The 12,939-nt window shown below is 43.3% G+C and overlaps 1 protein-coding gene across 1 annotated transcript; it reads right to left on the minus strand.

Annotated features, from left to right (window-relative positions):
* Positions 1 to 2,765: 2,765 nt before the first annotated feature.
* Positions 2,766 to 9,154, minus strand: LOC144340614 (uncharacterized). Its single transcript, XM_078001046.1, has 4 exons — positions 8,745 to 9,154; positions 7,361 to 7,459; positions 6,280 to 6,456; positions 2,766 to 2,809 (listed from the first exon to the last, which is right to left on the minus strand). The coding sequence occupies exons 1-4, from the start codon at positions 9,103 to 9,105 to the stop codon at positions 2,766 to 2,768; spliced, it is 681 nt and encodes a 226-aa protein (XP_077857172.1). The 5' UTR covers positions 9,106 to 9,154.
* Positions 9,155 to 12,939: the final 3,785 nt, after the last annotated feature.

Consider the following 12,939-nt stretch of genomic DNA (forward strand, 5'->3'; position numbering starts at 1 on the left):
GAATCACCCTCACAGACATGCCCAAAACAACATTTAACCAAACACCTGTACATCCTGCAGCCCAGTCAAGTTGACACATGAAGTTAATTGTCACAATGACAGTAAGAAAACACTTAAATGGCTGCTAAAACAAACACAAAACATACTGGTAAAGAAAACAAAAAGATTCTATCATCCATGCAGATATTTTGTGTAGCATAATACCAAACATAAGGATATTTGAATGTATTTTGTAAATTAACTAAATTTTCCCGCTGTTATTCATATTTTTGGTATGGCATAGTCAGATCATTTAACAATAACAAACATGAGAGAAAAAAAATCACTATTATGTTAACACTTGTGCATCACATATATTCAGAAATAGAGTCCAGCAGTCTGGATACAGAGTGTGCCAATATCTACCTCAGAGAAAACCTGCATCAGAATTGCCTAGATGCTTGTTAAAAGAGCAAGTTTCTGAACTCCAACTCAATCTACAGAAAAATGTCTAGAAAAGGGACATTAGAATCTACATTTTAACAACCTCTGCAGCATCAGCCTCCTCCAGCATTCTTCAGTTTCAGCATCTCTGCTCATAGACTTTTTCTTTGAAATAACTGGAGCCTCGAAATGAGAAGTGGTTAGAAAATAATTTGGGCTCTGTTTGTTTTTGTTCACTGACCCCACTACTTACAGTGATAGTGCTTTTCAAAGGGGTTTCAACTTCTACTTTTACCTACACCAATCTAACCCAGAATACATACTATTTTCCCCATTGTGAATCAATACTTTATCTCATCAAGCACTAGTTTGCCCCGAAAGTGCAAAACGTTTACTCAAAATTCAATCATTTTCTTTCTCTGAGTTTTTACCAGAGTGAAAAAATAAGTTATGACATAAAAGAGAAACACATTGTTTCAGTTTCTGGAAATGAGGATTGGGATTGCAAGTCACCCAAATCGAAAGAAGTTAAATAGTGTGAGATACTTGTCCTCATTAGAGGAAATGAATATGACTTTTTCTTGGTGTGCAAAGTGATATTCCATGAACCTCATTTTATAGTGCTTTCCATTGGGATACTGTCGTTATAAACAGAATATTATTTAATCCTCATGAAAACACTATGAGATTAGAACTACTGTTGAATTCCCATTTTACAGATGAAGAAAACTGAAGCATAGAAAGCTAAGTGCCTGGCACAAAGTGACACAACCAATATGAGGTAGGGCCAGGACTGGACCCAGCACCCAAACAGAATGACAGAAACTCAAATTTTTAACAAATCCAAACTGTAAAATTGGGAATAAATTAGCTTTTAGCAGTACTGGTCACTCAGAACTAGAGATGACTGTCTAAGATGACTTTAAGAGAGATTCTTACTCTCATCTTGAGCAATCATATGGGGAAGCAAGGCAAAAGATAGACAAGCTAGACTAAAAAGAACATTTTAAAGATTATTCGGAGGAAGAGGAGGGAGAAATAGGAGTTGCTCAGCATTTCCACTGAAATTCAAGTCACCAAAATTTCCCATTTTGCACACTGTGCTGTTCTTGGAACAAAGCCTTGCAGATAATATTTTTTTAATGTATAGTTCAATGAATTACATTATTTGACAAGACGAAGGGTTTATTTTACCTTATATTATCTCCCTACGATTGTTACAGTTCATCAATTATTGATCCCAATAATAATGTCACTAATTCTTATTCAATTGAATTATTAAATGTCTGAAAAAGAAAACATTCAAAGAAGGTGTGAAGGAAGGTAATAGTGAAACTGAGGAAATGGAAATATGGTTGGTAACAATGAAAAGCATGTAGAGAGGAGAGCATTAAAAAGCAAGTGTAACTATTTTGGCATTTAGGTTTGGGGGACGCAATGGTCAAGGATACCAAAAGTCTTGTAATGCATTGGCAGAGTCCGGTTTTACAGAATTTTCCTACTCAAAATGTCATAACCGGTCCAACTGAGAACTTCTGGCCCAGAATTACAGGACAAGGCATCGTAGGTTTTTCGAATTTCAGAAACTTATTCTCCATTGGGATGGGATTTGGTGGGGGATGGAATGGGGGTGGGAATTGCTTCTTTTTCTAGATCAAGAAGGTGTCTATTGTCTAGTTGAGTGAAGGATTTGTTTTCTGCTTTGGTTTTCCAGATCTGCTGCCTTTTGTCCCTTGAGCAAAACCCCACTACCATCGTCACAGATGCTGCAGGGCAGTGGCTAATAACTCTAATCAAATAATCAATTCTCTATTCTCCTCTTTATCAGCCTCAGAGCAACATTTGACACAATTGATCATGCCCTCCACTTGAAACACTTGTGTCACTTGACTTCTTGTTGCCACATTTTTCCAATTATTTTTCTACCTCCCTGGATGCTGCTTCTCAGTCTATTTCATTGAGTCCTCCTCCACTATCCACCTTCTAAATATTGAATTGCTCCAAGGTTTAGTCCAAGGGTCTCTTTGACATTTCTCAGCATTTACTCTCTAGATCTCATCCGGTCTTCCAGCTGTCTATACATTAATGATTCCTAGAATTCATCTCTAGCCCAGTCTTCTCCCTGGGACTCTGGAAACACATGTTTAAATGCCTACTTGACATCAGAATTTAGATGTCTACTCTACTGGGCATCTCAAATTTAACATATGCAAAATAAAATTATTGGTTCCTGCCATCCTCAGAGCCCTTTCCATGACTATTCCTCATAAAGTCTTTACCAACTCAGTCAATGTCATCACTGCCCATGGGGTTGCCAAGGCTCAAAACCTGGACATCATCCTTTACTCTCTTCCTCCAACTTCATTGCACTGTGTCACACAAAGTCCTATATGGAAAAAGAATCCACAGTAAATGACCCAAAAGAAGAGTTGTGTTATAAAGAAATAGTAATAAAGGAGTTGGAAGAAGCAGCATAGAGATTAGAAACAAATAGGAAATTGCTAAAACTTTAGTGCTTGAGGGAGAAAGTGAGACAGCCTCACCAGAGGCCAAGAGCTGCCCTTGGGTAGGGAGTGGTAGATTTACATAGTGGCTTACATACAGAAGATATGTGGCTTATCTAGAAGAGATGCAGCCATTGTAGGATACACTGCCTGAAAAAGGAAGAAGGGAAAATAAATACTCTGGATTTTTTTTCTCCCCTTGCTCTTCAGTCTTCTATTAGTTCTTCCTTTTGACATTTGGGTTTGGGGGACGCAATGGTCAAGGATACCAAAAGTCTTGTAATGCATTGGCAGAGTCCGGTTTTACAGAATTCTCCTACTCAAAATGTCATAACCTGTCCAACTGGACATAACCTGTCCAAATCTAGCTGGGGACCAGAGTACAGGGAACCTTTGGGAATATATTTTCCAGGGGAAAAACTGGGAATGGATCCAAGAACAGTAAGCAAGTGATGACCACAAGCACTAATCATTCTTTGGCTTTATTTTTATATACAGATACTTGCTGTTGTTGTTGATGATGTTGGATATTTGTCTTCTCTATTAGGTCATGAGCTTCACTAAGAAGATGTGCTTTGACAATTTTGTTCTCTCCTGTATGTCTGGTGCCTAAAACAGTGCCCAACACACTGCACCGTGAATAAATATTTATAAGTGAGGAGAAGGAGAAGGGGTAGATTTAAACTAAAAATATTTAGAACATATTCTTCTATCCAAAGTCTCAATGAGGGTGTTATTGCTTTTCAAAACCCCTTAATATCTTAAAATCATATGGTTATATCTTACCAAGAGAGGAGACTATTCGTCTCTTGGAACGATGGATATTTAGGGAGTGTATACTGAGATTCAGGGGGGAGGGCTATAAATGATGCCATACCAGAAAGTAAAAAAAAATGTAGACTCACAAGGATAGCTTACAAGGGCTATCATGATTTAAAGAACCAAAAGAGTTTGTAGCAGAACTGAAAGAATGTATTTTTCTAACACATTCTCTTTATTATTTATATGGCTATGTGTAGCAAGAAAAAATTAGCTTAGACTGGAAAACTGTTTCTAAAGGGTTTTATCAAGGTGATTCCATTATTTAGGGGAATATAGGAAAAAAATAAACACTCAAATGAGAAATAAGACTCTGCTTTTATGAACAGAAATATACAACATAATATGCCCTCCCTCTGTGCTGTGTTTGTTCAAGTTACAGAGGGCTAACAGACACAGGTTTGAACTAAACTAATGAATTCTCCATCATGTGGAGGTGTTTTGAGTAGCTCAATATGGCAATGGACACCTTGAGTAGGTGAAGCAAGAGGTAAACAGTGTCTCTTCTGCTGGTCCATTATATCATAAAGGGAATAAATGATAAAAACAAAACACCAAAATATTAGCTAATTAAGGAAGATGACATTATATCAATGTCTACAACCAGGAAAGTCCTAGAGGGGAAAGAAGTGCTTTACACATCCAGTGAAGAGCAATGGTGGTAGTGCCAAGATCCTGATTATCTCCTACTAAACTCACTGCTTTTGGTCAGATTTTATAAACGTTAATCAGTTATTAATGACCTCCTAAAAACAGCTGAAAATAAACACATTTATATAAATTTAATAGCAAGTTATTACAAATTCCTCCCCAAAACATGGGAGATATAAACTTTAGATACCGACCCTGACATTTCTCATGCCAAACCATAGCCAAGGGCTATGATGTATAATGTTGTAATGTCATGAATTAGAAGAGAAGGTCAGAAGGGAGTGAGGAAGAAAGGAAAAAAGGAAGGATGGACTTTGTCAAGAAAATCTAAAAGAAGCCAAAAGAAAGAAAAAATAAGACCAGGTATGGTGGCTCATGCCTGTAATCCCAACATTTTGGAGGTCGAGGCAGAAGGAGCATCTGAGGCCAGAAGTTTGCAACCAGCCTGGGCAATATAGTGATACCCTGTCCCTACAAAAAAATAAAAACAAAAAAATTATCCAGGGTGTGGTAGTCCTAGCTACTCAAGAGGCCAACAGAGAAGGACCACTTGAGCCAGGAAGTCAAGGATACAGTGAGCTATGATCACACCACTGCACTCCAGCCTAGGCAACAGAGCAAGACCCTGTCTCACAAAAAGGAAAAAAGAAAGACTGAAAGAAGGAAGAGAAAGACAAAAACAAAATTGGGAAGAGATAGAAGAATGAAATGGATTGCAGAAGGAAATCAGACCAACGAAGAAAGAAATGAATGAGATGGAGATGTCTGAATTCTATCTGCAGTTGGTTGATAGTGTGGGATTTAGAGTGGGAGGAGAAAATGGCTAGCGTTGTTCTGTTGGAACCCGAACTGTCGATTCCTTCCTGGGCAGGGTTTGCCGCGAAGGATCACCGACACGAGATTCACAGCAGAGAGTTATTTATTACTAGCGCGCTAGGGTCCCAAGCTCTAAGTTGGCCCTGGGACCCCGACTGCTTGTTACAGGCTGTTTATATAGGCAAACACAAGTTCAAACACAGCTTAGGGCGCGAAATTCAAACAAAGCTTTAGGCGCATGGTAATTGGGTCTGTCTATGGCCTGAGCAAGGTGTCTTGTTCTAATTGGTTAGAGCAGGACCTTATGAGGTTTTTTTCCTGGAGTTGTTGATTCCGGGAACTTCGAGGCAGGGTGGGACCCCCGGAATTGGCAGGGTGGGACCCCATGAGGTTGTTTCCCGGAATTGGCAGGGTGGGACCCTATCAGGGTGGGACCCTATCGAGGCAGGGTGGGACCCTATCCAGAGCCACCTGGTGTTAATTTTTTTAAGTTCTTTTTTTATGAGGCCTAGTTTCTAAGTTTTATGCGGCCTAGTTTCATTCCCTCCTCTTTTTGTGTCAGAGGCTCAATCTTGAGCCTCTTCTTCAGTCCTGAGGGTCTGGTATTGTTGGGTCAGAACCATAGCATGTACTATGTTTAATTTACTTTTAATAAGGGTGAGTAAGCGGTTGAGTATGCATGGCCCGAAAGTCAGGATGAGCGTGAGCAGGATGAGGGGTCCTAAGATGGTGGAGATTAGGGTGCTAAGCCAAGGGGATTGGTTGTACCAATTTTTAAACTAACTTTGTTGAGATTTTCTCTCTTTTTTTCTCTTGTCTAATCTTTTTCTTAGTTTTGCCATAGAATCTTTAACTATTCCTGAATGATCTGCATAAAAACAACATTGCTCTTTCAGGGCTGCACAGAGCCTGCCCTCTTTCAGAAAGACAATTTCTAGTCCTTGTCGGTTTTGTAATATAACTTCAGACAGAGAAGTCAAGGACTCTTTAACTTTTGTGATAGATTGTTCTATGGCTCTAAGGTCTTCATCTATGGCTACTTTAAGTTGTTGCAGATGATGGTTACCATGCACTAGGGCTGTTGTCCCGGTCTCAACTTTAGCCGCTACCTTAATTCCTAACATGTCGGCGAGGGTGAGGGAGATTAAGGGCGGGGAGGTGCTTTGAGGAGCTTTTAGTTGGGGCTTCTCCGATATGGAAACCGGGGGCTTCCTAGCTTCTAATAAAACCTGGTTTGGCCTTACTGCAACAGGGGCAGTGTCTGGATTGACTAATAGTCTGATTTGGAGGGGAATTTTAGGCGGGTTGTGCTGGTATAAATAGAGACCTTATATTAACCTTGTTGTTATCTATCTGTTATCAGATTTTGCCGCATCTTCAAACTTGATGCGAACCAGGTTGCAATTTTCCAAATATTGGGTTGTGGTACAGGGCTGGACAAAGGACATGGTTATATACCAAGGTTTTGTGGCCTATTTTTACTTTCTATTATTAGTAGTCACACAGGACCAGCTTTTGCAATACAAGTGAGTCAGATTTTCACAAGTTTTTCTTATTTGTCCTGTCCTGAATCCGGGACAGGCATAAAACCTGTTCCAGCTGATGGACACCTTTCTAGCCTGTCCTTTCCATTCTTGTCCATCCTGAGGAGTCCTTAATAGGACTCCTGTGGGACCAGTAAACCGGGGCCCTGTGTTTTTTATCTTTCCTGCTATTTTTTTTTTTTTTTTTAGGTTGAAATAGAGGTCTGGAAACCAAGTCTTTATAGGAGTATTCTCGGAGGTCTTATTTAAGACCTCTTGATTATTAAAATTAATTATCTGTCAGGTCAGGCTAAATGGCCGGTGGGGGTTAGCGTCAAAAACTACACTAGAGATGGCGCAGGGAAGAAGGGTAAACAATAAGCAAGGAGTTAGATACGAGAGTCTTATCTTGAGCGGGTCCGCGGAGCGTCGGAGTTTCCATGTCTCAAGTGGTGTTGGTCCGGACGTCTCTGGAGCAGCCTTGGCGTGGGATGCGTGGATCCAAGTGGAGATTCCGTCAACCTTTATGGCTGTGGACGTGGTCAGGAGAACAATGTAGTGTCCTTTTCACCGAGGCTCTAGTCCTTGAGTGCGGTGCCGTCTAACGTAGACAGAGTCTCCTACCTGGAAGGGGTGACTGGTCTGTGGATGTCCTGGTTGGTACAGTTCTGCCAAGGGGGCCCAGATTTGGGCCTGTACTGCTTGGAGTCCTTTTAGCCGAGCCTGTAGGTCAGTTTTAGGATCGGAGGGGGAGAAGGAGTTAAGCAAGGTTGACAAAGGGGGAGGTCCTCCGTACAGGATTTCATATGGAGTGAGCCTAAAACGGTTAGGCGTATTTCGGGCCCTTAACAGAGCTAAGGATAGGAGGCGTCTCCAATCTTTTAAACCAGTCTCTAAGGTCAATTTAGTAAGGGTCTCTTTTATTGTTCTATTCATTCTTTCTACCTGTCCTGAGCTCTGGGGTCTATAGGCACAATGTAATTTCCAATTAATCCCCAATATCCTGGCGAGCCCCTGACTTACCTGAGAAACGGAGGCCGGCCCGTTATCTGACCTAATTACCTTGGGAAGTCTGAATCTAGGAAAGATTTCTTCCAGAATTTTCTTGGCTACTATGTGTGCCATTTCTTGCTGGGTGGGGTAGGCTTCTACCCATCCTGAAAAGATATCTATAAACACTAGTAAGTAGTTATATCCAGCATAGTGAGGTTTTACTTCAGTGAAGTCTATTTCCCAATAGACTCCTGGGCGATTACCACGAGTTCGTTTCCTTTCTGGCACTCGGGTAGCCCCAGCGTTTACCTGCTGACAGACCTTACAGGCAGATGTCACTTGTTCTACGAGGGTACTTGCCTTTGGGATTAGAAAATCAGTTTTTTTCAATCAGTAATTTTAGCTTTTCGACTACTCAAGTGTGTCCAGGCATGCATCTGCTGGATCATTGCCAGGGCCTCCTTTTGGGGAAGGACTATTTTTCCTCCTTTTTCTCAGTTTTTAGTGTCTTTGTTCTCTATAGCCCCTATGGCTTTTGCTTCTTCCTGGTCTCCCGGGGTTTAAGTATGTTTAATAGTTATGTGGCTGGTTTCGTCAGGTTCTGTGGCTAGGGTTAGTACTTCCGCCATGGCGGCTTGCCTGGCCACTTGGTCGGCCTGTCTGTTTCTTACTGCGACTGGATCTTGTCCTTTTTGATGCCCGGGGCAGTGAATTATAGCCACTTCTTGAGGAAGAAAAAGGGCTTTTAATAAGGCAATTATTTCAACTTTGTTCTTGATTTCCTTTCCTTCTGAGGTTAGGAGACCTCTTCTTTCATAGATACTTCTATGAGTATGAGCCATTGCAAAGGCATACCGGCTATCAGTATAAATGTTAGCTTTCTTTCCCTTGGACAGCTCTAGGGCCTTGGTTAGTGCTATTAACTCAGCCTTCAGTGCAGACGTGCCAGGAGGTAGTGATTGTGCTTAAATGGTGTTGTGGCCATCTACTACCGCCGCTCCCGCCCTCCGGGTACCTGAGTCAAGGTAACTGCTGCCGTCTGTGTACCAGGTGTGATCCGCGTCTGGGAGTTCTTGGTCTTTAAGGTCTTCCCGTGTTCCATGGGTCTCAGCCAGTACTTGCCGACAATCGTGTGGGCTTGGTTGGTCTTCTGGTACCGGCAGCAGCGTAGCAGGGTTTAGGGTGACCGGAGGGCCAAACTGGACGTGGTCCATGTCCAGTAGGAGGGCCTGGTAGTGGGTTAGGCGTGCGTTGGTTATCCACCGGTCCGGGGGCTGCCGCACTATGGCCTCTAGAGCATGTGGGGTAATAATAGTTAGTGGCTGCCCAAGGGTTAACTTAGCAGAGTCCTTGACCAGCATAGCGGTGGCTGCCATGATGCGAAGACATGGGGGCCAGCCGGCCGCCTCCGCTTCTCTCCCTCTCTCCCTGGTCCTTTTTCTCTCACAACTGCCGCCAGGATTTTTGTTAAATGCTTATCCCTCACTCGGTCCTTACGATCCTCTCGCTCCCTCTGTTCCTTCGCTAACCTGGCTTCCCTTTCCTCAGGGGTTTCTCTCTTATTATACACCTTTTCTGCCTCCTTAACCAATTCCTGTAATCCATAGGTTTGGATTCCATCTAGTCTTTGGAGTTTTCCTTTGATATCTAATGCAGCTTGGTCTATGAATGCCATAGCTACGGTAGCCTTATGTTCTAGGGCCTCTGGATCGAATGGGGTATACATTCGGAACCCTTCCAGAAGCCTTTCCATGAAGGCTGCCGGGCTTTCATCCCTTTCCTGAGTTATGGTCCTTACCTTGGCCAAATTTGTGGGGCGCTTTCCTGCCCCTTTGAGACCCGCCAACAGAGCCTGGCGATAGATTTGGAGACTCTCCTTACCTGGTGCCGTTTCATAGTCCCAGTCTGGGCGGGTGAGGGGAAATCCCTCGTCTATTTTATTGGGAAGTTGGGTTGGGAGGCCTCCTGGTCCTGGCACATTTTTCCAGGCCTCCAGGAGGACTTGCTGCCTTTCTTCAGTGGTTAGGAGGACCTGCAAGAGTTGCTGGCAATCATCCCAAGTGGGCTGGTGAGTGAGGAGAATGGATTTTATTAACGAGGTTAGGGCCTGGGGGTCTTGGGAAAAGGAAGGGTTATGGGTTTTCTAGTTGTAGAGGTCAGAGGCAGAGAAGGGCCAGTACTGGACCGTGCGATTGACGGTACGGAGGGGAAAAAGGGAGGATTGCCAAGTGGAAGGGCCATCTGGGTCCTCAGTCTGCCGCAAGCGGAGACGAGGAGGTGTCGGTGGCGGTGTCCGAGGGGTGAGTTTGGGCGGGGCTGGCGAAGGAGATGGGGTGGAGGGAGGGGCCGAGGGAGAAGTTGGAGAAAGGGTAGGGGCCGAGGCGGTAGAGGAAAGAGCTGGGGACAAGACAGGGGGCAACGGTGAAGCGTAAGGTGGAGGTCTCAGAAGGGGGTTTTGAGGTGGAGGAGGCAGGGGGTCAAGAAGGAGGAGATCCCTCTGGGGTTCATCTGGGAGGACTGGCTTATGCGGGTCCGGTTTCCGATTTTTTTTTTTTTTTGGGGGGGGCTTCTAAGGCAAGAAGGGTAGACCGGGGTGGGGAAGGGGAATGGAGGAAGGGTTTCACCCAAGAGGGAGGGTTTCGGACCAGATCCTCCCAAGTAATTATGTAGGCCACCTGGTCTGGGTGTCCGTGTGGCCCAGGATCCATCACTATTGCTTTAACCTGTAAGATAATTGGGAGGTCAAATGTTCCGTCCCGGGGCCACCCAACATGGAGGGTAGGCCACTCGGACGAGCAGAATTTTCGCCATCGTCCCTTACGGACTTCTATGGAGAGGTTGTGGGCTCGAGCCCGAACGTCAGGGAAGTGAGTCAGGGTCAGAGAAAAAGGAGTCGTCAACATCTGTCTTATTTCGTCCACGTATAACAAGGACAAAACAAAAGTAACAAAAACAAAGACCAGACAAGTAAGGAGAAGCTGCGCGGCCAGAGAGTGGCGCCACAAGATCATAAAATACTCAGACGGCAGGGGCGACCTGCCTACAGATTTAAGGAGGCTGACTGAGTCGTCAGCCTTCTCCCAGACTACCGCCAGGGCATCCCCCGGGGCGTAAGTGGGAAGGTGCCGGACACATCTGTCCCCCTTCCCCATTTAATTCAAAAGGAGTACTCCCCAGAGTTCAGAGTTAGCCGGCAAGACAGACAGAACAAAATGAAAGTACCTGGTAGGTCCGTTCAGTCAGCAGTCCGTGGCCCGGGCACGATGGGTCTCCGCCGGATGGGTCGGGGGTCCTCGGACGACCCCACTTCCCGGCCAACGCACCAAATGTTGGAACCGAACTGTCGATTCCTTCCTGGGCAGGGGTTGCCGCGAAGGATCACCAACACGAGATTCACAGCAGAGAGTTATTTATTACTAGCGCGCTAGGGTCCCAAGCTCTAAGTTGGCCCTGGGACCCCGACTGCTTGTTACAGGCTGTTTATATAGGCAAACACAAGTTCAAACACAGCTTAGGGCGCGAAATTCAAACAAAGCTTTAGGCGCGTGGTAATTGGGTCTGTCTATGGCCTGAGCAAGGTGTCTTGTTCTAATTGGTTAGAGCAGGACCTTATGAGGTTTTTTCCTGGAGTTGTTGATTCTGGGAACTTCGAGGCAGGGTGGGACCCCCAGAATTGGCAGGGTGGGACCCCATGAGGTTGTTTCCCGGAATTGGCAGGGTGGGACCCTATCAGGGTGGGACCCTATCGAGGCAGGGTGGGACCCTATCCAGAGCCACCTGGTGTTAATTTTTTTAAGTTCTTTTTTTATGAGGCCTAGTTTCTAAGTTTTATGCGGCCTAGTTTCAGTTCTTCCACTGAAGTCTTTAAACACAGTGATTGTTGATGTGGCAGAGTGAGCTTGTCACTGACAATCCAGTTGTTTCTAATCCAAAGAATGCCAGAAATGAATCCTGTGCCTCTGGTTTTATTTGTTTATTGTTTTCTGAGGTGATCATGGAATAGCCTGTCCTAAAGAAAAGGTGTTAAAAATATTTGGGATCAGAAAACCAGGTGCTATTCAGTTTGCTTTGTTCTACTTAGCTTCCAGGACTTAGTTTCAAACCGAATACATGCTTTGAGGGAAAGATAAAGAGGTAGCTGAAAAATAAATAAAAATTTGATTAACACAGAAGGAGAATAGCTCCTTGAAATGAAAAAGAGTATATAACTCCACGTTGCAACCAAGTTATAAGTGCCTGACTAAAATTTGGAATGAGTCTGTATGTCTCCACATGGCCTGTGTATGTGCATCCAAGCCTATGCAATACATGTCAACGTGTGTCTGTGCAATTCGCTTGACCTCACCCTGACTTTTTAGCTACTCCTGTAGCCTCGCTGTGAAGATCTCAATAGGTCTCTCTACTCGAAGGAAGAAATCCTCAAAACAAAGAAAGCTGTTATTTTCTGGTGTTAGATCAGAGAAGTTAATACTAGGTAAGATCTTACAAACCGTTTAATGTAAAATTCCAGATATAAAAATTGAAGGTCAAAAAAGTTAAGTAACTGCTTCTTTCCCATTTGACCAGATGGAAGTAGATCATTTTTTCTTGGAGGAGATACTGAGCCAGATCCTCCCATTACAATAGCTGTGTTTCCCATGCGGAGAGATGGCCCACTACTTATATTCTGAGGAATAGTATGTATTTGTGGTTCTGATGTGATAAATGCAATGCCTGCCAGTGCTACAAGGCAGCCAACACCAGAACCTAGCAGGGTTAAGGTTTACAGAGTTCAGTTACTCATCTATATTGCCACTGTTAACCTCTTGGCCCAGTCAGTTCATTGTTAGTGCTTGTTTATTCATCTGTAAAAAAGGGGGGAGATAGTATCACTGGCTCGTTTCAAGGAATCCAAGACATGAAATAATAAAGAATGAAAATGGCATAGTAATTGAGTTTGAACTATAAGCTATTGAATCATCATTAGACAATTGAGGGTGACAAAAATATTTGTCATATGCCTTATAGTAATTATTTTCTTAGCTAGTTTTAAAACCCTGACATCAAAATCAAAGAAAGTACTGCATCTTAATACTAGAAAAATTAAAATCTTCAAATTTTTATTCAATATTAATAATGTTTTGCACATATAACTTTTGTCTCTACTTTAAATATATTAAGAAAATGTACATTGCATTCTTAGTGGTTTATGATGATATCATGTGAGCAAA

Source organism: Macaca mulatta, chromosome 4, assembly GCF_049350105.2.
Source record: "Macaca mulatta isolate MMU2019108-1 chromosome 4, T2T-MMU8v2.0, whole genome shotgun sequence".
In the NCBI taxonomy this organism is placed as follows: Eukaryota; Metazoa; Chordata; class Mammalia; order Primates; family Cercopithecidae; genus Macaca; species Macaca mulatta.